The sequence below is a fragment of the Nycticebus coucang genome, chromosome X (genome assembly GCF_027406575.1).
Source record: "Nycticebus coucang isolate mNycCou1 chromosome X, mNycCou1.pri, whole genome shotgun sequence".
NCBI lineage: Eukaryota > Metazoa > Chordata > Mammalia > Primates > Lorisidae > Nycticebus > Nycticebus coucang.
This window is the reverse complement of record NC_069804.1, coordinates 77,957,871-77,975,899: the sequence shown is the minus strand read 5'-3', so window position 1 is coordinate 77,975,899 and position 18,029 is coordinate 77,957,871. Positions and strand designations below refer to the sequence as shown.

Genomic DNA, 18,029 nt, shown 5'->3' with positions numbered 1-18,029 from the left:
CATTATGTATTGAGTGACTGCTATTTGCCAGGCACTATTGTTAGGTTCAGTGGGGGAAGGATACATACATGATTTCTGCTTTCTTTGAGCTTAAGGTCTAGTAGAGGCAACAGACATTAAAACAAAAAGTCACAAAAATATTTGTACACTTGATATTTTTATGTGTCATAGGAAAAGGCCAATATTCTCAGCATAAGACCCTGAATATAGAAGGTACTAAAAAATATCTGTTGAATATAACTGAAGGGGTCATTGGAGAAATCAAATATAAAAATGATATCAAGTGTCCTATAAGTGCAAGGGAACGCTGATCCCTTTTTAAAGGACATCAGTGCAGAACTCTGTTGTTTCCCTAATCCCTACTCTGCTTTGGGATTAGACTGAATAATATGACTCTTCTGAGTTGAGCTTAGGGTGTGGTAAGGAATCTAGGCCCAGAGGAGACAAAGCGGAAAGAACGAGTTACTCAAACACTGATGATTGAAGAAGAAGGGATTTTATTTCATCCCGGTGAAGCTGCCGCAGACTAGAATCCAAAATGGCCGAGCTCCCCATCAGCTCTGTTCCTGTCCTTTTGTTGGACTCACAAGTAGACAGACAGAGGAATTACCATATTATCTATCATTGGAAGTGTCAAATCATGTATAGGGTTTACAGAAGTGGAAGCAAGCAGCAAGGGTTAGTTTCAAGGACCCAGGAGGCTAAGTTTTATAAAATTTTAAGGGCTGGTTTACCATGGGGAGGACCTTGCAGGAATGTCCTTTGGCTTTTCTTTCTTTCTTTTTCTTTTGCAGTTTTTGGCCGGGGCTGGGTTTGAACCTGCCACCTCCAGCATATGGGACTGGCACCCTACTCCTTTGAGCCACAGGCGCTGCCCTGTCATTGGGCTTTTCTGAGAAGTCTTTGTTCTTCCAGACTTCACATCCTGGGTATCCTCTCTCAAAGGAACTTTTTGGGATGTTAGTGTGTGCTTTAATTCCCCCATGTATCCTAGATAGCCACCTGACATGCCACCCCTTTCTCTTCTTCTTCTTCTTTCTTTGCTCCCCTCCCCCACCCGAACTATCAGTGGTTCACAAGCTGCTTCTTGTGGCTGCTTGACCACACAGAGGATGAGATGTACTAGAGCATGTCTGCTTGGAACTTGCAGGGGAGAAGGGAGAGAGGGAAGTGAAGCCGGCCTGGTTCTTCTGGGGAAAGCAAAGATGTGATGGGGCCTGGAGTACTTGGGACAGATAAGACCCCCAATGTTGAGAGCTCCAAGGTCCCTTGTGGATCAGATCTCTTCTCCCCTCCACTTTCAAATGGGTCAATGGAGGAGATCTACAAAAGGCTCAAAGCAATGCAGAGGCAGGGCAGGACCAGATCATTTTCCATCTCTGTACCCTTAATATGTGGCTCAGAGCCTGGTGCAGAGCAGGCACCCAAGTAAGTGCTCGTGGAACCAGGGAGGGAGGCCAGGCCTCATGGTGCCTTAAGCAACATGGATTTTCAGGGCTGGGCCCAAACCCTATTTGGTCAGCCCTTCCTCCCCAAAACACAGAGCATACTTGCCTAGCAGGAGCTCTCTTGTGTTAAATGGACAAGTGTAACCTAAACACTAGGAGATGTAGAAAGAGCAAGAGGAAGAGAAGTAGGCTAACTAACAGAGAGACCCTGAACAGCCAGGACTTAAATTTTCTCAGTTACAATTCAACTAGGCTGCAAACAAAAGCTTGGCTGCCTCCGGGTAAGCAGTAACAAAGGAAAGGTTGCCAAGAAGTACAAAAGGCCTGCCAATTTCATTTGCAAACACTGAAGATTGACTTGATTTCCACTTGCAAGAAACCTACAGTCCATTGTAGGAAGTAGATGTAGAACAGACAGAAGAGAGAAGCATCTGCCTCCTAGGGAGATGAGGCAGGTTCTGTGGGAGAGGACATGGTACAGCAAGGAGAAAAGGCCCAGGTGAAAGAGGCTTGGAAAGGCAGGCCAAAGAAGAGTGCAGTGAGCTAACCAGGCCAGAGGGAGTGGCCATCTAGGATAAACTGGACTGCTAAGAAACTTCAAAAGAGTAACAAACAAAGGAGAAAAGGGGAAGGAAACAGAGATCAAGGAAAGGGTGGTGGAAGCAAGGGCAACTCTGAGAGAGAAGCAGCCCTCTTGATGTGATGGCACCTGGAGTACTTGGGACAGACAAGACCCCCTCAAAAGGAAGATGGAGGATTCTTCCTCTTGGATTCAAAGGCTCACCTAGGGAGCTTTGGATAGCTGAGGTTTTGCCATAATTTGCTTTCTTCTGATCTTCTCCCTCTGTTGTACCCTTATATGGTGAGGTATTGCAATTTCAGCTCAATTAAAAACATTAATGGAGAACCTATTTTGTGTCAAGTACCAGGCTAGGTACTACAGAAAGAACATACATAATCCCTTCATTCAGCAAATGTTTGTTGAGGCCCTAATTCCTATACATCTGGTATTATTGTACATTTATAGCTGTGTGTGTGTTGTGGGGTGGGAGGGCAGGGAATGAAAGAAAGTGTACATCATCCATATAAGGATCAGGACCATCATAGAATTACAGAGGAGATGGAGAGGAGGGCTAGCCTCTCCATGACCTGGAATGCAATACTTCCCCTCTTTGAGTCTCAGTTTCCTCATCTGCTATGCATGTAAAAGGGGTTAATCATATTTATTTGCTGTGAGATTTAGCAGCAGTAATTGAAAACTCTGTATTGGTTTTCAGCTGTGGGCAGGTGACATTAGCAATGGGCTCTAACAGGCTGAGAAGTGGGGAATGCATTATTCCCTGCGGTGGCCCAGTATACACAAAAGTGCAGAGGTTTGCTTTGGCAAGGGGATAGTTCAGCTTTATGGGATCCTGAGGATCATGGAGGGGAGTAGAAGAGAAGCCTGGAAAATGGCAAGTGGGGATGTTTTCCTCGTGAATCTGGAGATTGGTAAGTCTAGAATCTAGTTAAAGTAGGGCTAGGAGTTGGAGGAGGAGCCTGTGGAGGTTGAGGTAAGGGCTGAACAAAGGACTGTCAAAATCCCCTGGAAGCATTAGTAATTAAATCACTTCTCAGAGCAGGCAAGAAGTTCCCAGGGGCCTCCCAGGCCTTGGTTCAGGCTAGTCTGACCAACCAGTTGCCTGGGATGGCCTTGGGCAAACTAAAACAGTTAGACCCACTAGCTCAGGCCTTTGTCACTGTTTCTTGTACTACAGCAGTTTGCTGCCTGCTGCTGTCCCTTCCTTTGGTCTTTACCATCTCCCTGCCTTGTTTCAAACCCTTCAAAGGCTCCCATTGTCTCTGGGATCAAGTTTGGACTCCAGAGCCTGGATTCTATGCTAGTTTCAGCCTTCCTTGAAAGTCTTATTTTCCATCACTTTCGCACCACACCAGATACAGTCTTACTTTCCAAACAAGAAGTATACTTTCCTGTTCTGGGCCTTGACGCATGGCAGTATCCTATTGGCTGGACTCCTACTCACCCGTCAATGTTCAGTAAAAATGTCATCCCCTAAGACTCTCTACCCTGTTTTCTCCTCTAGGTTCCCAATATCTTTGGGAGACCATATATCAGGTAATTAAGTTTGGAGTGTAGACCCCACCTCTGCAGCTGGTTTCTATCGCAATACTTGGTGTACAGTAAGCATTTGGTGTATGTTTTTTTTTCTTTAAAAATTTTTAATCTTGCTGGGCACAGTGGTTCATGCCTGTAATCCTAGCTAGCACTTCGTGAAGCTGAGGTGGGTGGGATTGCTTGAGCTCACAAGTTCAAGACCAGCCTGAGCAAGAGCAAGACTCCATCCCTATAGAAAAATTAGCTGGGGGTGGCACCTGTGGCTCAGTGAGCAGGGCGCCGGCCCCATATACCGAGGGTGGTGGGTTCAAACCCAGCCCCGGCCAAACTGCAACAAAGAAATAGCCGGGCGTTGTGGCGGTGCCTGTAGTCCCAGCTACTCGGGAGGCTGAGGCAGGAGAATCGCCTAGGCCCAGGAGTTGGAGGTTGCTGTGAGCTGTGTGACACCACGGCACTCTACCGAGGGTGATAAAGTGAAACTCTGTCTCTACAAAAAAAAAAAAAAAGAAAAATTAGCTGAGTGTTGTGGTGGGCAGCTATGGTACCAGCTACTTGGGAGGCTGAGGTAATAGTTTGAGGTTGCTGTGAGGTATGATGATACCAGGGCACTCTACCCAGGGTGACATAGTAAGACTCTGTCTCAAAAAAAAATTTTAATCTTTCTTGGTCAAGTTGATCCTCCTCCTCCCCCCCATAGCTCATAGCAACTTCAGACTCTTGGGCTCAAGTGACCCTTTTGCCTCAGCCTCCTGCATAGCTGTAACTACAGGCACCACCACAATGCCCGGCTATTTTTAGAGATGGGGTCTTACTCTTGCTCAGGCTGGTCTCAAACTCCTGAACTGAAGCAATCCACCCACCTTGGCCAACCAGAATGCTAGGATTATAGGGATGAGCCACTGTGCCTGGCCATAGCACCTGTATTTTCAATAGCTAGTATATTCACATGATTCAGAATTCAAAAGGAACTGTGGACTATTCAGTGAAAAGTATCCTTCCCACTCTTTACCTTTAACAATCCAATACTTCTCCATATTTAGGAATATTTTATGATACACAAGAAAATAAGGTAATTTACTTTGTTAAAAGAATAAAGAAATAAGCAGTAAAAACCTTCCAAATGCTCCAAATCCAAATGCTCCAAATCTGGGACTTGCTAAACAGTGATTATCTAGCAACATTATAGGCTAATTGGAGTGATTAAAAGTCATTAAAATCATTTTTGGCTGACTCTGTAGTATTATACGCTAAGCTTTAAAAGCAGAATATAAAACAGACCTCCACATTGAAGGTGCTTGGTGAAAAATTGGTCTCTTCAGTGGCAGACTGAAATGATCTATCAGTCTGAGAAAGAAATGATTGTTGCTTTAAGGTGAAGGGATTTGGAGTGTTCTTTTATCTAAAGAATATGTTCTTTTATATAAAGATATACTTTAATATGAAAAGAAAGAGGCTGGATTATTGTGAATCTGCCTGATGAAGGGTGATTCATGATGGGATTCATTCATTCAGTAATTCATTCAGCAAACATTTGAATGCTTGCTTTGTTAGGAGGAAAAGCCAGAAATAACGCTAAGCTTCTCAGGATGAGCACTATGTAGGTGATGGGGCCATAAGAAGCTCTGATGGAGGACAGGGATGGGGAATGCAATGAGTTCATTTTAAGACTATTGAATTTGCGTTTGGTTTGTTCATCAAGAGGAACTGCACAGCAGATGATAGGATATAGGTCTGGGAGCTCAGTGAAGAGGTCAGGGCTCATGACAGCCATCAGTATATATGTGGTCAAGGAAGCTGGAGGTGGAGTGGAGCTTAACCAAGGAGAAGACAGACAAAGAAAGAGGAGGACAGATTAAATAAAACTACTGAGGAAGTCTTTATGCAAATCTCTCAATGTCTTTGAGTGAGGGCCAAGGGTGCTAACACAGCAGAAGCTGTATCTGTTGCTGAGTGTTTTAGGACCTCAGAGTTCAGGTAGAAACCCTTCCTCCCAGGCCTTGCTCCCCAACCCCCCTGCACTCATGGCCTGGGTCTGGTCTTAATTGTCCTGAAAAGCCTGATAGATGGAGGGTTGCTTTGATTGGCTTAGAAAATGTGTAGGAACCCCTGAGTTAGAGTGCTAGAACAGAGGGTGTTAAAGATTTACTTGAACAAAGACTGGCTAGGGCTGGATGAGGAGAGCAGGTGGGCTTGGCAGTGGGAGCAGACATGTTTCCCTGCAGGTTGAGAGATGTGGGGACCAAAAAGGGTAGGTTTCTGAGAGGGGTTTTTCCCCTAGTGAGCAGATTTCAGATGTGTCCCTAAAGGGCCCAGCAGCCAAAGCTGATGGAATTGTTGCTCCAAACACGGACAGAGAAAGGAAAGGGGTTATCTCCAGAGCAGTGTGCCACCAGGGTGGATTCCCCCACCTTCATATGTCCTTAGGCTCAGCTGAACCACTTAGGCTTTAGTGATCTTTGGGAAATCACTTCTCTAAGCTTCAGTTTCCTTATGTACAAATTGAAGCTATATCAATAATATCTACTTTGGGCTATTGTGAGGATTAGAACTATTTATTGTATGTAAAACTCCTAGTACATAATGGGTGCTTAATACATGGTAACTATTATTTTTATTCCTGCTACCACACTGGACTAGGCTGGCCTAAGATATAGCTCAGTCTACTCTCTTTGAGGGATTTGTTGCCTGTTGAACCAAGACACTGAAATCTAAGACTTTGCCCATCAGGCTGTCATGTACATTTATTTGCCAAAGGCCTGGCAGATACATATGTAAAAACCTGTTCTCAGTTTCCACTGCACATAATTCTCTCCTCTACTGGTCATTTCAGCACACACAAGTAAAGTATGTCACAAACCTTTGGGCTAGTGGCGATATCTAGGAGATTGAAAAAGCACTGGAGTGGCAAGGGTTAAAATAAAGTTGTGAAATGAGGAAGTAAAGAAAAAAAAATCCCCTCCTCTGTCCCTCTCATTTGCCAACAGCCTACCACTCTTATTCCTCACTCTGTGTCTTGTTTTATAACTGTTCTAAAGCGCTTTCACATATTTGATTTTCTTTGTTCCTCCCTTTGGCTTGGTGAGGTAAGTGTCAGATATTGGCTGCATCTTGGAGGGGCTAGTATAGTGAGACAACTGAGTGTTGAACCCACATCTCCTTGTGATGGAACATGAATGAACTGTACCCTGTTGAATTGCACTTGGATGAGTGGGTTAAAAGGAATCTGTGAGGAAATGATGTGCAGGTGTTGGGGAGAGCCATTTTGCAAGGGGATGGTGGCGATAACACCCTGTTGTTGTAGGGTGCCCAACAGAGACAGGTGGCAACGTGCCTGTAGTGTTGACGAGAAAACTTGAGGTTCAGAGTAAGTAAAGGAGGCTTTTCTAAGGTTTGGATGACACAGAAGTGTGGTGTTTGTTTCAAATTTCTCTGCCTTTTCAAGTTGTCGTAAATGACAGAAGACTTTGTCCAAGGTCATCCAGCTTGGGAGTGGTGGAGCTCTGAGAATTGAGATTTTAACTTAGGACTCTTAACTCCAATTTCTTGGGTTTGAAATCAGCTCATTCAGCGCACCCACCCACCCCTCCCTGTCTTTCTCACAGGGGTGTTGGAAGGAACAAGTGTAGAAAGGACAAATCAGTGTGTAATGGCATCAAATGAAATAGTGCCAAATACTCACCTTTTCCAAAGCTGATTGGCCTCCATACAAGAGTTCCAAAGGGCAAAAACTTTGGCTAAGCTGACGTTTGCACATTCTGCATCTTAGCTGTGTGACTGAAGTTAAGTTCCTCACTTCATCTCTTAGAGACAGTTTCCTCCTCTGGAAAACAAATTTTTCAAATCTTGTCTGACACATTGTGAGAATAAAATAAACATTTTGCAAACCATGAAGCAGTATTGTCATTGGGAGCTGCAAGGAGTCCTTGTTTCCCAGAGTCCACCAAACCCAGCTCACTCTAAGACCCTGAAAAGTTCAGCCTGTGGTGGGAGTAGAGAAGGTGGTGCTTTTTTGGTTTTCCTGAAGGCGGCTGGGCAGACAAAACTGGGGAGGAAAATGGAGGAAGATGGGCTTGCTCACTGCCTCCAGCTGCTTATCCCTCAGCTGAGGGGGGTGTGGTGGTGGAGCTAGCATAACCTTTTCTTTGATGAGTCAGCTAAGACAAACTTTCTAGAGCTCCAATGATGTATAAGTGGTAGTTTTAGTTTGGATTTTAAAAGCTGCTCCGTTTTTTTTTTTTTTTTTTTTTTGTAGAGACAGAGTGTCACTGTACCGCCCTCGGGTAGAGTGCCGTGGCGTCACACGGCTCACAGCAACCTCTAACTCTTGGGCTTACGCGATTCTCCTGCCTCAGCCTCCTGAGCAGCTGGGACTACAGGTGCCCGCCACAACGCCCGGCTATTTTTTTGTTGCAGTTTGGCCGGGGCTGGGTTTGAACCCGCCACCCTCAGCATATGGGGCCGGCGCCCTACTCACTGAGCCACAGGCGCCGCCCAAAAGCTGCTCCGTTTTAAGCAGCTTTAAGATACATAACTAAAAGCACAAGCAATGGGGAAGCTCATGGACAGTGACAGCAGCATCGTGTCCCACTAGTGTGAACTTGAGGAAATCAGGTTGTGCAGGGTCATTGTATTAATAGTATGGGGAAGTGCCTGTGCATACTAGGGGCCCAATACCTGTCCATTTCCTTTCTCTTTTTTGTGGATAGATTGCAGTCATTGAGTCAACAGAAAGCACCTATTCTTTTTTTTTTTCTTGCAGTTTTTGGCTGTGGCTGGGTTTGAACCCACCACCTCTGGCATATGGGGCTGGCACCCTACTCCTTTGAGCCACAGGCGCCACCCAGAAAGCACCTATTCTTCAGTCGCTTGACTTTACTATAATAGGTGCCACTATTCATTTAATTTTCACAACCCCAGGAAACAGTTTATCTACATACACTGAGAAAAAGGCAATTCAGAGTAGTTTTTTTTGCAGTTTTTGGGTGGGGCCGGGTTTGAACCCACCACCTCTGGTATATGGGGCCGGTGCCTTACTCCTTGAGCCACAGGCACTGCCCCAAAGTAGTTTAATTGTCCAAGGTCATACATCCTGCAATTTTTTTTTTTTGTAGAGACAGAGTCTCACTTTATGGCCCTTGGTAGAGTGCCGTGGCATCACACAGCTCACAGCAACCTCCAGCTCCTGGGCTTAAGCGATTCTCTTGCCTCAGCCTCCCGAGTAGCTGGGACTACAGGCGCCCGCCACAGCACCTGGCTATTTTTTTGTTGCAGTTTGGCTGGGGCTGGGTTTGAACATGCCACCCTCGGCATATGGGGCCGGCACCCTACTCACTGAGCCACAGGTGCTGCCCACATCCTGCAAGTTTTAAAGCTAGGGTTCAAACCCACCTTGTCTGCTCTGCCTCTCTCAAATATCAGAATGTGTGCAAGGGCTTAATTGAGCTGGACCTTCTGGAAGGCCCAATTTTAAATAGAGTTGGATCAAGGACGTAAACCCAATATAGCCCACTTTGGGAATGAATTCAGGATGAAGTTTCAAGGGCAGGAAATAGGCCACTGTTAGAGGCAGCCTGGTAACAATTGGAAGAGAGCCGAAAATGTTTGCTTTCTAAATCCTTGGGGAATTTAATCTATGTTCTATGAGTTTCAGGAGCTTATGTTGAGAGGGTGAGATGACTTATTAAGCAGTACACAAATAGATTATTGGGAATCTTGTGTCATCTCCCACGAAACCACAACCTCCTCCTCATCACCTGACAACCCTCTACTTACCACCTTATAAGCAAGAGGGAACTAAGTCTTTTTTCCAAACCTGTCTCCTAAGCTAAACAGCAGAAGCTAGGAGGGCTGTGTCATTTTCCTCTTAAAAGAAAACCTGTGTACCAAAGCCCCATAACAAAAGTTTGTATTCTATGCAAATCATGTTTCGACACATGGCTGCTTTTATAGGATACCAACCCAAGAGCTGAGGAAATGTCTTCTTTCTACTCCAGAAAGTAGGTACCTTGCAGTGTCATCTGTGCTGTCCCCATCCTCCATATCCATTTATCTGCGTGACTGCAGATACTTCCTGCAAAGCAGCCAAACGAGCACAATAGCACATTTATCCAGCCCACATGCTCACATTGTGCCAGTTATGGCACAGCATAGGTGAAGAGGGCCAAAATGGTCTACAGCAGCCCACTTAAAGAGGTGGGCTACAGCCTGAGGCTGCTCTTCACCACCATAAGGATTCTGGCAAATGTTTCCATGAGAGTAAAGACCCTGGCCTTAAGCACACACATAAAGATGACTCTTGCTGCATCTTCTCTTTCTCATTTCTTCTGGCCAAGGTAAGAAGGACTAGGTTTATAGAATTGGGAAACAGACTCTAACCATTTATGGTCCATTCATCTACAGTTCTAATTCTTGAAAATAGTGCTGTGTGGTAGGCAAAGTCCTGGCCTTTGTGCTCTTCCCTTGTAGAGTGCTGGGTTATTTCACAGTGCCGGCTGTTGCTCACACAGCTTTGCACCATATATCCAGAAGGAGGAGAAAATCTGGGTACCTCTGACGCTGGGCAATTTCCTGCCCAGATCACAGATCAAAGGAAGATGACTGGAATTTCTCCATAAGCCCAGACACCCTCAGCTGAAAGCCCCCACTCACCCTTCATGAAAAAGCAGTTGATATCCATATTTTTGCACAGGTTCACTTAGAGTTGGGACTTTTATTATTTTTTAAAGAGAATTCATACAGCCATTGATTATACAGAGCATTTCTCAGTGCTCTTTTCTTTGCACTTCAGAAATTGGAATACACCATGATGAGGATAATAATACCAAAACAAGCTTGCTGGCTCATCATTTAGGGTACAAATACACACTTAATTATTTGACGCTTTATTAAATGCAAAGCAAGATTCAGCATCTTTGCTTTCATTGTACACAGCTGAAGCAGAAGCCCAGGAAGGGGAAGACTGCTGCACAGTTTTCCTGGGTGAGAAAGATGTGCACCCCATAATCCTGTTGTGGGAAGATTAGCCCATGTTCTGTCGGTTGCCATAGCCCCTAGGATGGGTGTCTTTCCAGTCATCCCATTCCCGAGCTCTGTGGAGTGTTTGCTCATCATCGTCTTCCTCCCTTTGTTCTTGATCTTCCTGTTCCCGGGCTGCTCTTCTGTACTCTGCTAAAGTGGAAAAAATGAGACCGGAGGAGGTGGTGAGAAACCCAGGGATTATTAATAAGCTATGTTAGCTGCCTCAGTTCCACTCTGAACACAACTCCATGCAATGAGAAGATGAAGAGAGCCAGCTGCCTTGCTGGGGTCCAGTAGAAGTGCAGAGAGTACTTATGTCACTTAAAATATCACATGTTAAATAACAGTAAGAAAGGATGCTCTAAGTCAGTGGTTCTCAACTTTCCTAATGCCTCCTAATGCTGTGATCCTTTAATACCATTCCTCATGTTGTGGTGACCCCCAACCATAAAATTATTTTTGTTGCTACTTCATAACTGTAATTTTGCTACTGTTATGAATCATAATGTAAATATCTGATATGCAGGATGTATTTTCATTGTTACAAAGGAGTCGTGACCCACAGATTGAGAACTGCTGCTCTAAGTGGTTTTCACAAGCAGGCAAAAACATAAAAGGTGCCCCTCAGAATGAATTCTATTTTGGAAAAGGATAACACTCCTCCACCTCTAAAACAAAACACCATCACCAACTAAACTCCAGCAATCCCAAAACATTAGAGTAAAAAATACTTATGATTTTATGATTTGTAAATTGCTGGGGGCAGGATTGCAGGTGGCTTTTTTTCCTCTACCCATTTCTTTTATTATTATATATATACCACGTGTTTGTGTGTGAGATTGGAAATTACAGGGCAGTTGTACCTACCAGACAAGAATGCCTACATATTATTTTGTAAATGCTTGAGACAGGCACTTAATGCAGTTTACATCTAAAAGAAACTAAACTGATAAGTCTCTCTTTTGCATTACCTTTTTCCTTTATGAGGTAAAGCAACATTTTCCTGGCTACTCTGAGTTTGCCCATGAGAAATATTCTTAATATGATAACAAATGAAATACATGGGGATCTGATTTATTTTAACAGTTTAGGAGTCTGGTGTTCTCTTATTAACCCCTTTATTATAAAATGAGAGAGAAAACCATACAGATGATTTTTCTTTTTTTTAGAGACAAGAGTCTCACTTTATCGCCCTCAGTAGAGTGCTGTGACATCACAGCTCACAGCAACCTCCAACTCCTGGGCTTAGGCGATTCTCTTGCCTCAGCCTCCCGAGTAGCTGGGACTACAGGTGCCCACCACAACACCCGGCTGTTTTTTTAGGTGCAGTTTGGCCGGGCCCGGGTTTGAACCTGCCACCCTTGGTATATGGGGCCCTGTGCCCTACCCACTGAGCAACAGGCGCTGCCCTCAATGATTTTTTTAGTACCGAGTTGTACAACTATCACCACAATCCAATTAAAAAATTCTATTGCTCCTAAAGATCCCTTGTACCATTCATGGTTAATTTACATTCCTTCCCTTCCCCCAAGCTCCTGGAACCACTAAAATACTTGCTGTTTCTATAGATCTACCTATTCTGGACATTTCATATAAATGGAATCATGCAATATGTGTTTTCGTTTAGACTACAGAACCCCATATTCCCAAGCAGTCTCCTATCCAGGTACTAACCAGACCAGACCCTGTTAGTGTCTGACTTTATTTAGCAAGTTTCTGAGGTTAGCCTTGCCTATTTAAAAAATATTTTGATATATATATTTTTCATTTTGATATTTGAAAAAATATACTGGCTCCCCTACACCCTTTTCTTTCAAGTTATCTATTGAAGAAGCTGGTGTATTTAACCTGTAGGGTCTCCCAAAGCCTGGATTTTGCTGATTAGCAATACACAAGATGGAGTCAAATGTATTCTGTATTTCCTGCATATTGGCAACTGGATACAGAAGCTTGGTTTGACTCAGGTTTGATCCCTTCCGCATGATTATAGATATTCCTACACTCCTTCATCAGAAGGCACGTAAATATCTGTGTCTCCTTCATTGTGATGCTAGCAGCTGTTGATGCGCCATCCTGGGATCCATTAATTTTTGGGAGGGTGTTCAAAAAGGTGAAAACTCTTAACATTTTCAAGGGTCCATAATATCAAACTGACTTCTCACTAATGATAATCCTGATCACCTGACGAAGATATTGTTTGTAGAGTTCCCAACTGTGAAGTTACTCCCCCTTCCTCCACACTGCAGGGGTGTCCAACCAGCAGCCCATTGCATGCTGATTTTGCTTATCTATCGTGTTAGATATCACAAAAATATGTGATTTTGCTTATCTATGGTGTTAGATATCACATCTTTTTTTGCTAACCAGCTTTCGTTAGAATTTGTATATTTAATTTGTGGCCCAAGGCAGCTGCTCTTCAATGTGTTGCAGAGAGAAAACAAACAGCAGTTGGACACCCCTGTGGGTAGCTTTTAGGAGCAGCCCACACTTAAGGGGTGAGGAGTTACGTTCCACTTCCCTGAAGTAAAAGGATCTACATAAATTATTTGGAATTTTTCTGTAGGGGAATCTCTTCTTCCTCATTCATTCATGTATTTCTTTTTTTTATTTATTTATTTATTTTTCTTTTTATATATATATATATTTTTTTTTGTAGAGACAGAGTCTCACTTTATGGCCCTCGGTAGAGTGCCGTGGCCTCACACAGCTCATAGCAACCTCCAACTCCTGGGCCTAAGCGATTCTCCTGCCTCAGCCTCCTGAGTAGCTGGGACTACAGACGCCCGCCACAACGCCCGGCTATTTTTTGGTTGCAGTTTGGCCGGGGCCGGGTTTGAACCTGCCACCCTCGGCATATGGGGCAGGTGCCTTACCGACTGAGCCACAGGCACCGCCCTCATTCATGTATTTCTATAACAATGGACTCTGGGGTATTTTATTGCTTGTGTTGTAATTCAATACTGTTATTTATTTTCCTGCCCAAATTCTCCTAGCTTTGGACAGGGAATTTTTTCAGGGCTCTTATGTCCCTTTAACACCTCAAACGTTCATTTTTTTTGAGCTCTCAACTTTTTAGTACAGATAGTCCCCACTTATGATTTTTCAACTTTATGATGGTGTAAAAGTGGTTATGCATTCAGTAGAAAAATTACTTGAAATTTGAGACACTCAATATTTTATTATAAAATAGACTTTGTGTTAGATAATTTTGCCCAACTGTAGGTTAATATAAGTGTTTTGAAGACCTCCCATTTGATCCTGCAATTCCATTACTAGGCATCTACCCAGAAAAAAAAAATCATTTTATCATAAGGACAATTTGCACTAGACTGTTTATTGCAGCTCAATTTCCAATTGCAAAACTATGGAAACAACCCTAAATGCCCACCAACCCAGGAATGGATTAACAAGCTGTGGTATATGTATACCATGGAATACTATTCAGTCATTAAAAAAGATGGAGACTTTACATCTTTTTTATTAACCTGGATAAGAGGTGGAACACATTCTTCTTAGTAAAGTATCACAAGAATGGAGAAGCAAGAATCCAATGTACTCAATTCTAATATGAAGCCAGTAGACGATCTAATACCCTAATAAGAGAAAAACTCAAATCAATTCAAGGTGGGGGGCAGGGGAAAGAGGGAGCAGGGGAACGAGGGGGCAGGGAGAGGGGAGGAGGAACGGCATGGGGGTTATGGTATATGGCACACCTCTGGGGGGGCGGGACACAATTATATGAGGGACTTTACCTAACAAATGCAATCAGCATAACCTAATTCTTTGTACCCCCAACGAACCTCCCAAAACAACAAAAATGTACAACATATTTAGACAAAAAAAAAAAAAAGTGTTTTGAGCATGTTTAAGGTAGGCCAAGCTATGATGTTGGTAAGAGTATTAAATAAATTTTTTATTTACACTATTTTCAACTTACTATGGGTTTATTGGGATGTAACCCTACTGTAAGTCAAGGAGTACTTGTACTATAAGATGCTCCAGACTCATGTTGTATATCTTCTGCCCCAGCCCTAGAATCACCCATTTCTCCAAGGAGCCCTGGTTCCTTTTGGAGAATGGTATTAGAAACCAAGATTTAGGCACTGGATGTACTTGTTGCTACTACCAATTACCCTTTCTGAAACCAAAATGGGTAGTGAAAATATCTTCAAATTGACCCTTGAGTCCTTTTGATATGACCCTAGTAACTTTTTGAAAGCTTCTTCCCTATCTTTTATGACAAGATGTTACAAGCTCATCTTGCACATTTCCTGTCCCAGTTTTGGAATAGCTATTTCTCTAAGACATCCTGATTTTTTAAAATGGGAATGATATTTAAATATCACAATTGGTATACTATGTATACTCAATGCTGGTCTTTCGGAGACCAGCATTGAGACTGGGCTGGTCCTGTTTTCTAAGCTTTTTTAGTAGATAAAGCAAAGGTAGGGGTGTGTGTGTGCTTACTTTTATTTCAAAATATTAAGGAGGTACAAAATTTTTTGTTGCATGGATAGCTTTTATAACGCTTAAGTCGGGGCTATCCATGCGCCCATCACCTGAATAGTGTTCAGTGTACCTGAAAAGTAGATTTTTATCTCTCCCCTAAACCCTCCACCTCCTCAATTCCCAGTGACCTTTACTTCTCTCTTTATGACCATGTGTGCCCATCAATTAGTTCTGAATTATTAGAGAATACATGGTGCGTTTGTTTTTCCATCCCTGAGATACTTCACTTAGGAGAATGGTCTTCAGTTCTATGCAAATTGCTGCAAATGGCCAGCACAGTGACTCATGCTTGTAATCTTAGCATTCTGGGAGGCCAAGGAGAGTGGATAACTTCAGCTCACGAATTTGAGACCAGCCTGAGCAAAAGAGAGACCCCACCTCTACTAAAAATAGAAAAACTGAGGCAAGAGGATCGCTTGAGCCCAAGAGTTGGAGGTTGCTGTGAGCTTTGATGCCATGGTACTCTACCCAGGGTGACAGTTTCAGACTGTCTCAAAAACAAACAAACAAAAAACCCAAATTGCTGCAAATGACATTCCTTTTTCTGAGTGAGTACTACTTCACAGTGTACCACATTTTGTTAATCCGCTCATGAATTAATGGGCACTCAGGTTGATTTCACATCTTTGTGATCATAAACTGTGCTGTAATAAACATTCAAGTGCAGGTGTCTTTTTGATAAAATGATTTTTCCTTTGGGTATTTCTTATGAGTTTATATTCAGGACTACAAGAATTTTTTCTTTAAACCTAAATTCCTTTGAATTACATATGTATTCTTCCATGGTGAAAAGTCCTAGTCCTCAAAGAGAAAAGGATGATAAAATATCTGGTAATTACTCATTTATCTCACATTATACAGTCAGAATAATAACACTAATATTGCTACCAATATAATTAGTGAGAACTGTTAATTTTTTTGGCATATGCTTTCCCCTTTTCTCATTTTTAAAAAGTCATATTACATTTACATTATCTAAGCATGTAGATAACTGTACATTTAATGTTCACTACCAGCTGTTATGCCAGTGTCTCTCTCATCATTTTGGCTGAAGCTCATTCTCTGGCCAATTTCTCAGAAAGGATCATTGGAACAATATTTCCTGAACTCCTGCATGTTGGGAAATGTCTATATCCTTTAAAATTGAAAACCGATTTTACCAGATATAATGTCTTTGGTTCACCTTTGAGTTTTTTTTTTTTTTTTTTTTTTTTTGAGACAGTCTCTCTATATCACCCTTGGTAGAGTGATGTGGCATCACAATTCACAGCAACCGAGTAGCTGGGACTATAGGTGCCCACCACAACACCCAGCTGTTTTTTGTTTGGAGCTGTCATTATTGTTTAGCAGGCCCGAGCCAGGCTCGAACCCGCCAGCCTTGGTGTATGTGGCTGGCACCCTACTCACTGAGCTACAGGTGCTGAACCAGCATCTTTTTTTTTTTTAGAGACAGAGTTCCACTTTGTGGCCCTCAATAGAGTGCTGTGGCATCACAGATCACAGCAACCTCCAGCTCTTGGGCTTAGGCAATTCTCTTGCCTCAGCCTCCCAAGTAGCTGGGACTACAGATGCCCACAATGCCTGGCTAGTTGTTATTTATTTATTTTTTTAGTGGGGAGGGGGTCTAGCTCTTGCCCATGCTGGTCTCTGAACTCCTGAGCTCAATGGATCCACCTGCCTCAGCCTCCCAGAGTGCCTAGCATTACAGCCATCACACCCCACCCTATCTGCTACTCCATTTTCTTCTGGCATAGTGTGTGGGTGTTGATAAGTCCAAGCGCAATCTAAGTTCTTTCCTTTACAAATCACCTATTACTCTTGCTGAGACGTCCTTGGCATTTTTTCTTTAAGGTTTAGTAATTATATTAGGATGTGTCTTGTTGGTCATTCTGGGTCAAAATTCTTAGGTACATGGTGTGATTTTTCTTATCAAATGACCATAGTGCCCCAGCCCACATGGGGTCCTATTCCTCTGGGACTAGACACTCAGGCTCAGTGGAAAAGCTGTACCTTGGTGGAGGGAACAGCTGCACCACCTCACCGACTGAACCAACCTAGTACCTCAGCCTTGGGGAATTGGAGCCTTGGCCCAGAAGAGCAACTGTGACCTTGCTGCTCCAGGTCACATAGAGCCTGGATCCTGGCCCCTCAGGAAAACACAGTGTTGGCTAATCTGTACAGCTTGCCCTCTGTGCCAAACAGCTGTAGCACCTCACCTCCCTGGATGCGGCCCAGCCCTCTAAAGTCTGAGCTGCTGAGGCACCCCACCTGCTTAAGGAATGAAGGCAATATTGCACACTCCCCGCCCCCTGAAGTCCATGCCACAGCTGTGCCCCACCATTCTGGGCCCTTTGTGCCACTGCACCTGGCATCACAGTGCCTGGGCCACTGCTGAGTCACCACTATGCAATGCCCTCTCTCCTGGTACCTCAACTGCCATGGTGCCCTGTTGACTTCAGAACATACCTTCTTCTCAGTACTGGGCCCTGACTCCCAGGATATTAATCACAGCTATATCCTTGTCCCAGGACCAAGCTACTGGGAAGGAGCTCAGTCACAGTTCTTCGTTTGGTGGCACAGTGTGTCCACTAGGGCCTAAGTGGCTAAACTTGTGCCCAGATCACAGGCATCACAGTTCACCAACAAGCACAGCCCAGCACCCTAGGTCCATAGCCACTCCGAGCATCTGTGCCCTGAACACAGCAGCACTGTGACTGCCTGTGGCCATGTCACATCCAATACCAAGAGAAATCCTCTCTTTTAAATTCCAAGAATGTCCTTAATACTAGCTTTTTAGCATTTATTCTATTTCCTTGCTTTGATTTTCTTCTCATAATCCTGTTATCCACATACAGACTCTTATTTGCTATTTTTAGCAAATTTGTCACTTTTTCTCGAATCCTATTTGTTTCTGATCTTAAAAGTTTTCCTTCATTTTA

The 18,029-nt window shown here is 43.5% G+C and overlaps 1 protein-coding gene and 1 long non-coding RNA gene across 4 annotated transcripts in view; both read right to left on the bottom strand.

Moving 5' to 3' along the window:
- Positions 1 to 3,989: 3,989 nt before the first annotated feature.
- Positions 3,990 to 9,714, bottom strand: LOC128578354 (uncharacterized). The gene is made up of 3 exons (XR_008377708.1): positions 9,523 to 9,714; positions 7,244 to 7,384; positions 3,990 to 4,051 (listed from the first exon to the last, which is right to left on the bottom strand). It is a non-coding gene; the product is annotated as an uncharacterized LOC128578354 (long non-coding RNA).
- Positions 9,715 to 10,245: 531 nt separating this feature from the next.
- IGBP1 (immunoglobulin binding protein 1) overlaps positions 10,246 to 18,029 on the bottom strand; it is a 30,412-nt gene continuing 22,628 nt past the window's right edge. Inside the window, exon 7 of one of the 3 annotated variants that reach the window (XM_053580936.1) lies at positions 10,246 to 10,728. In XM_053580936.1, coding sequence (XP_053436911.1) covers positions 10,583 to 10,728 — 146 coding nt within the window. In that variant the 3' untranslated portion in view covers positions 10,246 to 10,582. Of the gene's footprint in view, positions 10,732 to 14,041; positions 14,175 to 18,029 lie in introns of those variants that run through there. The other 2 variants (XM_053580935.1, XM_053580937.1) reach the window with 2 other exon arrangements.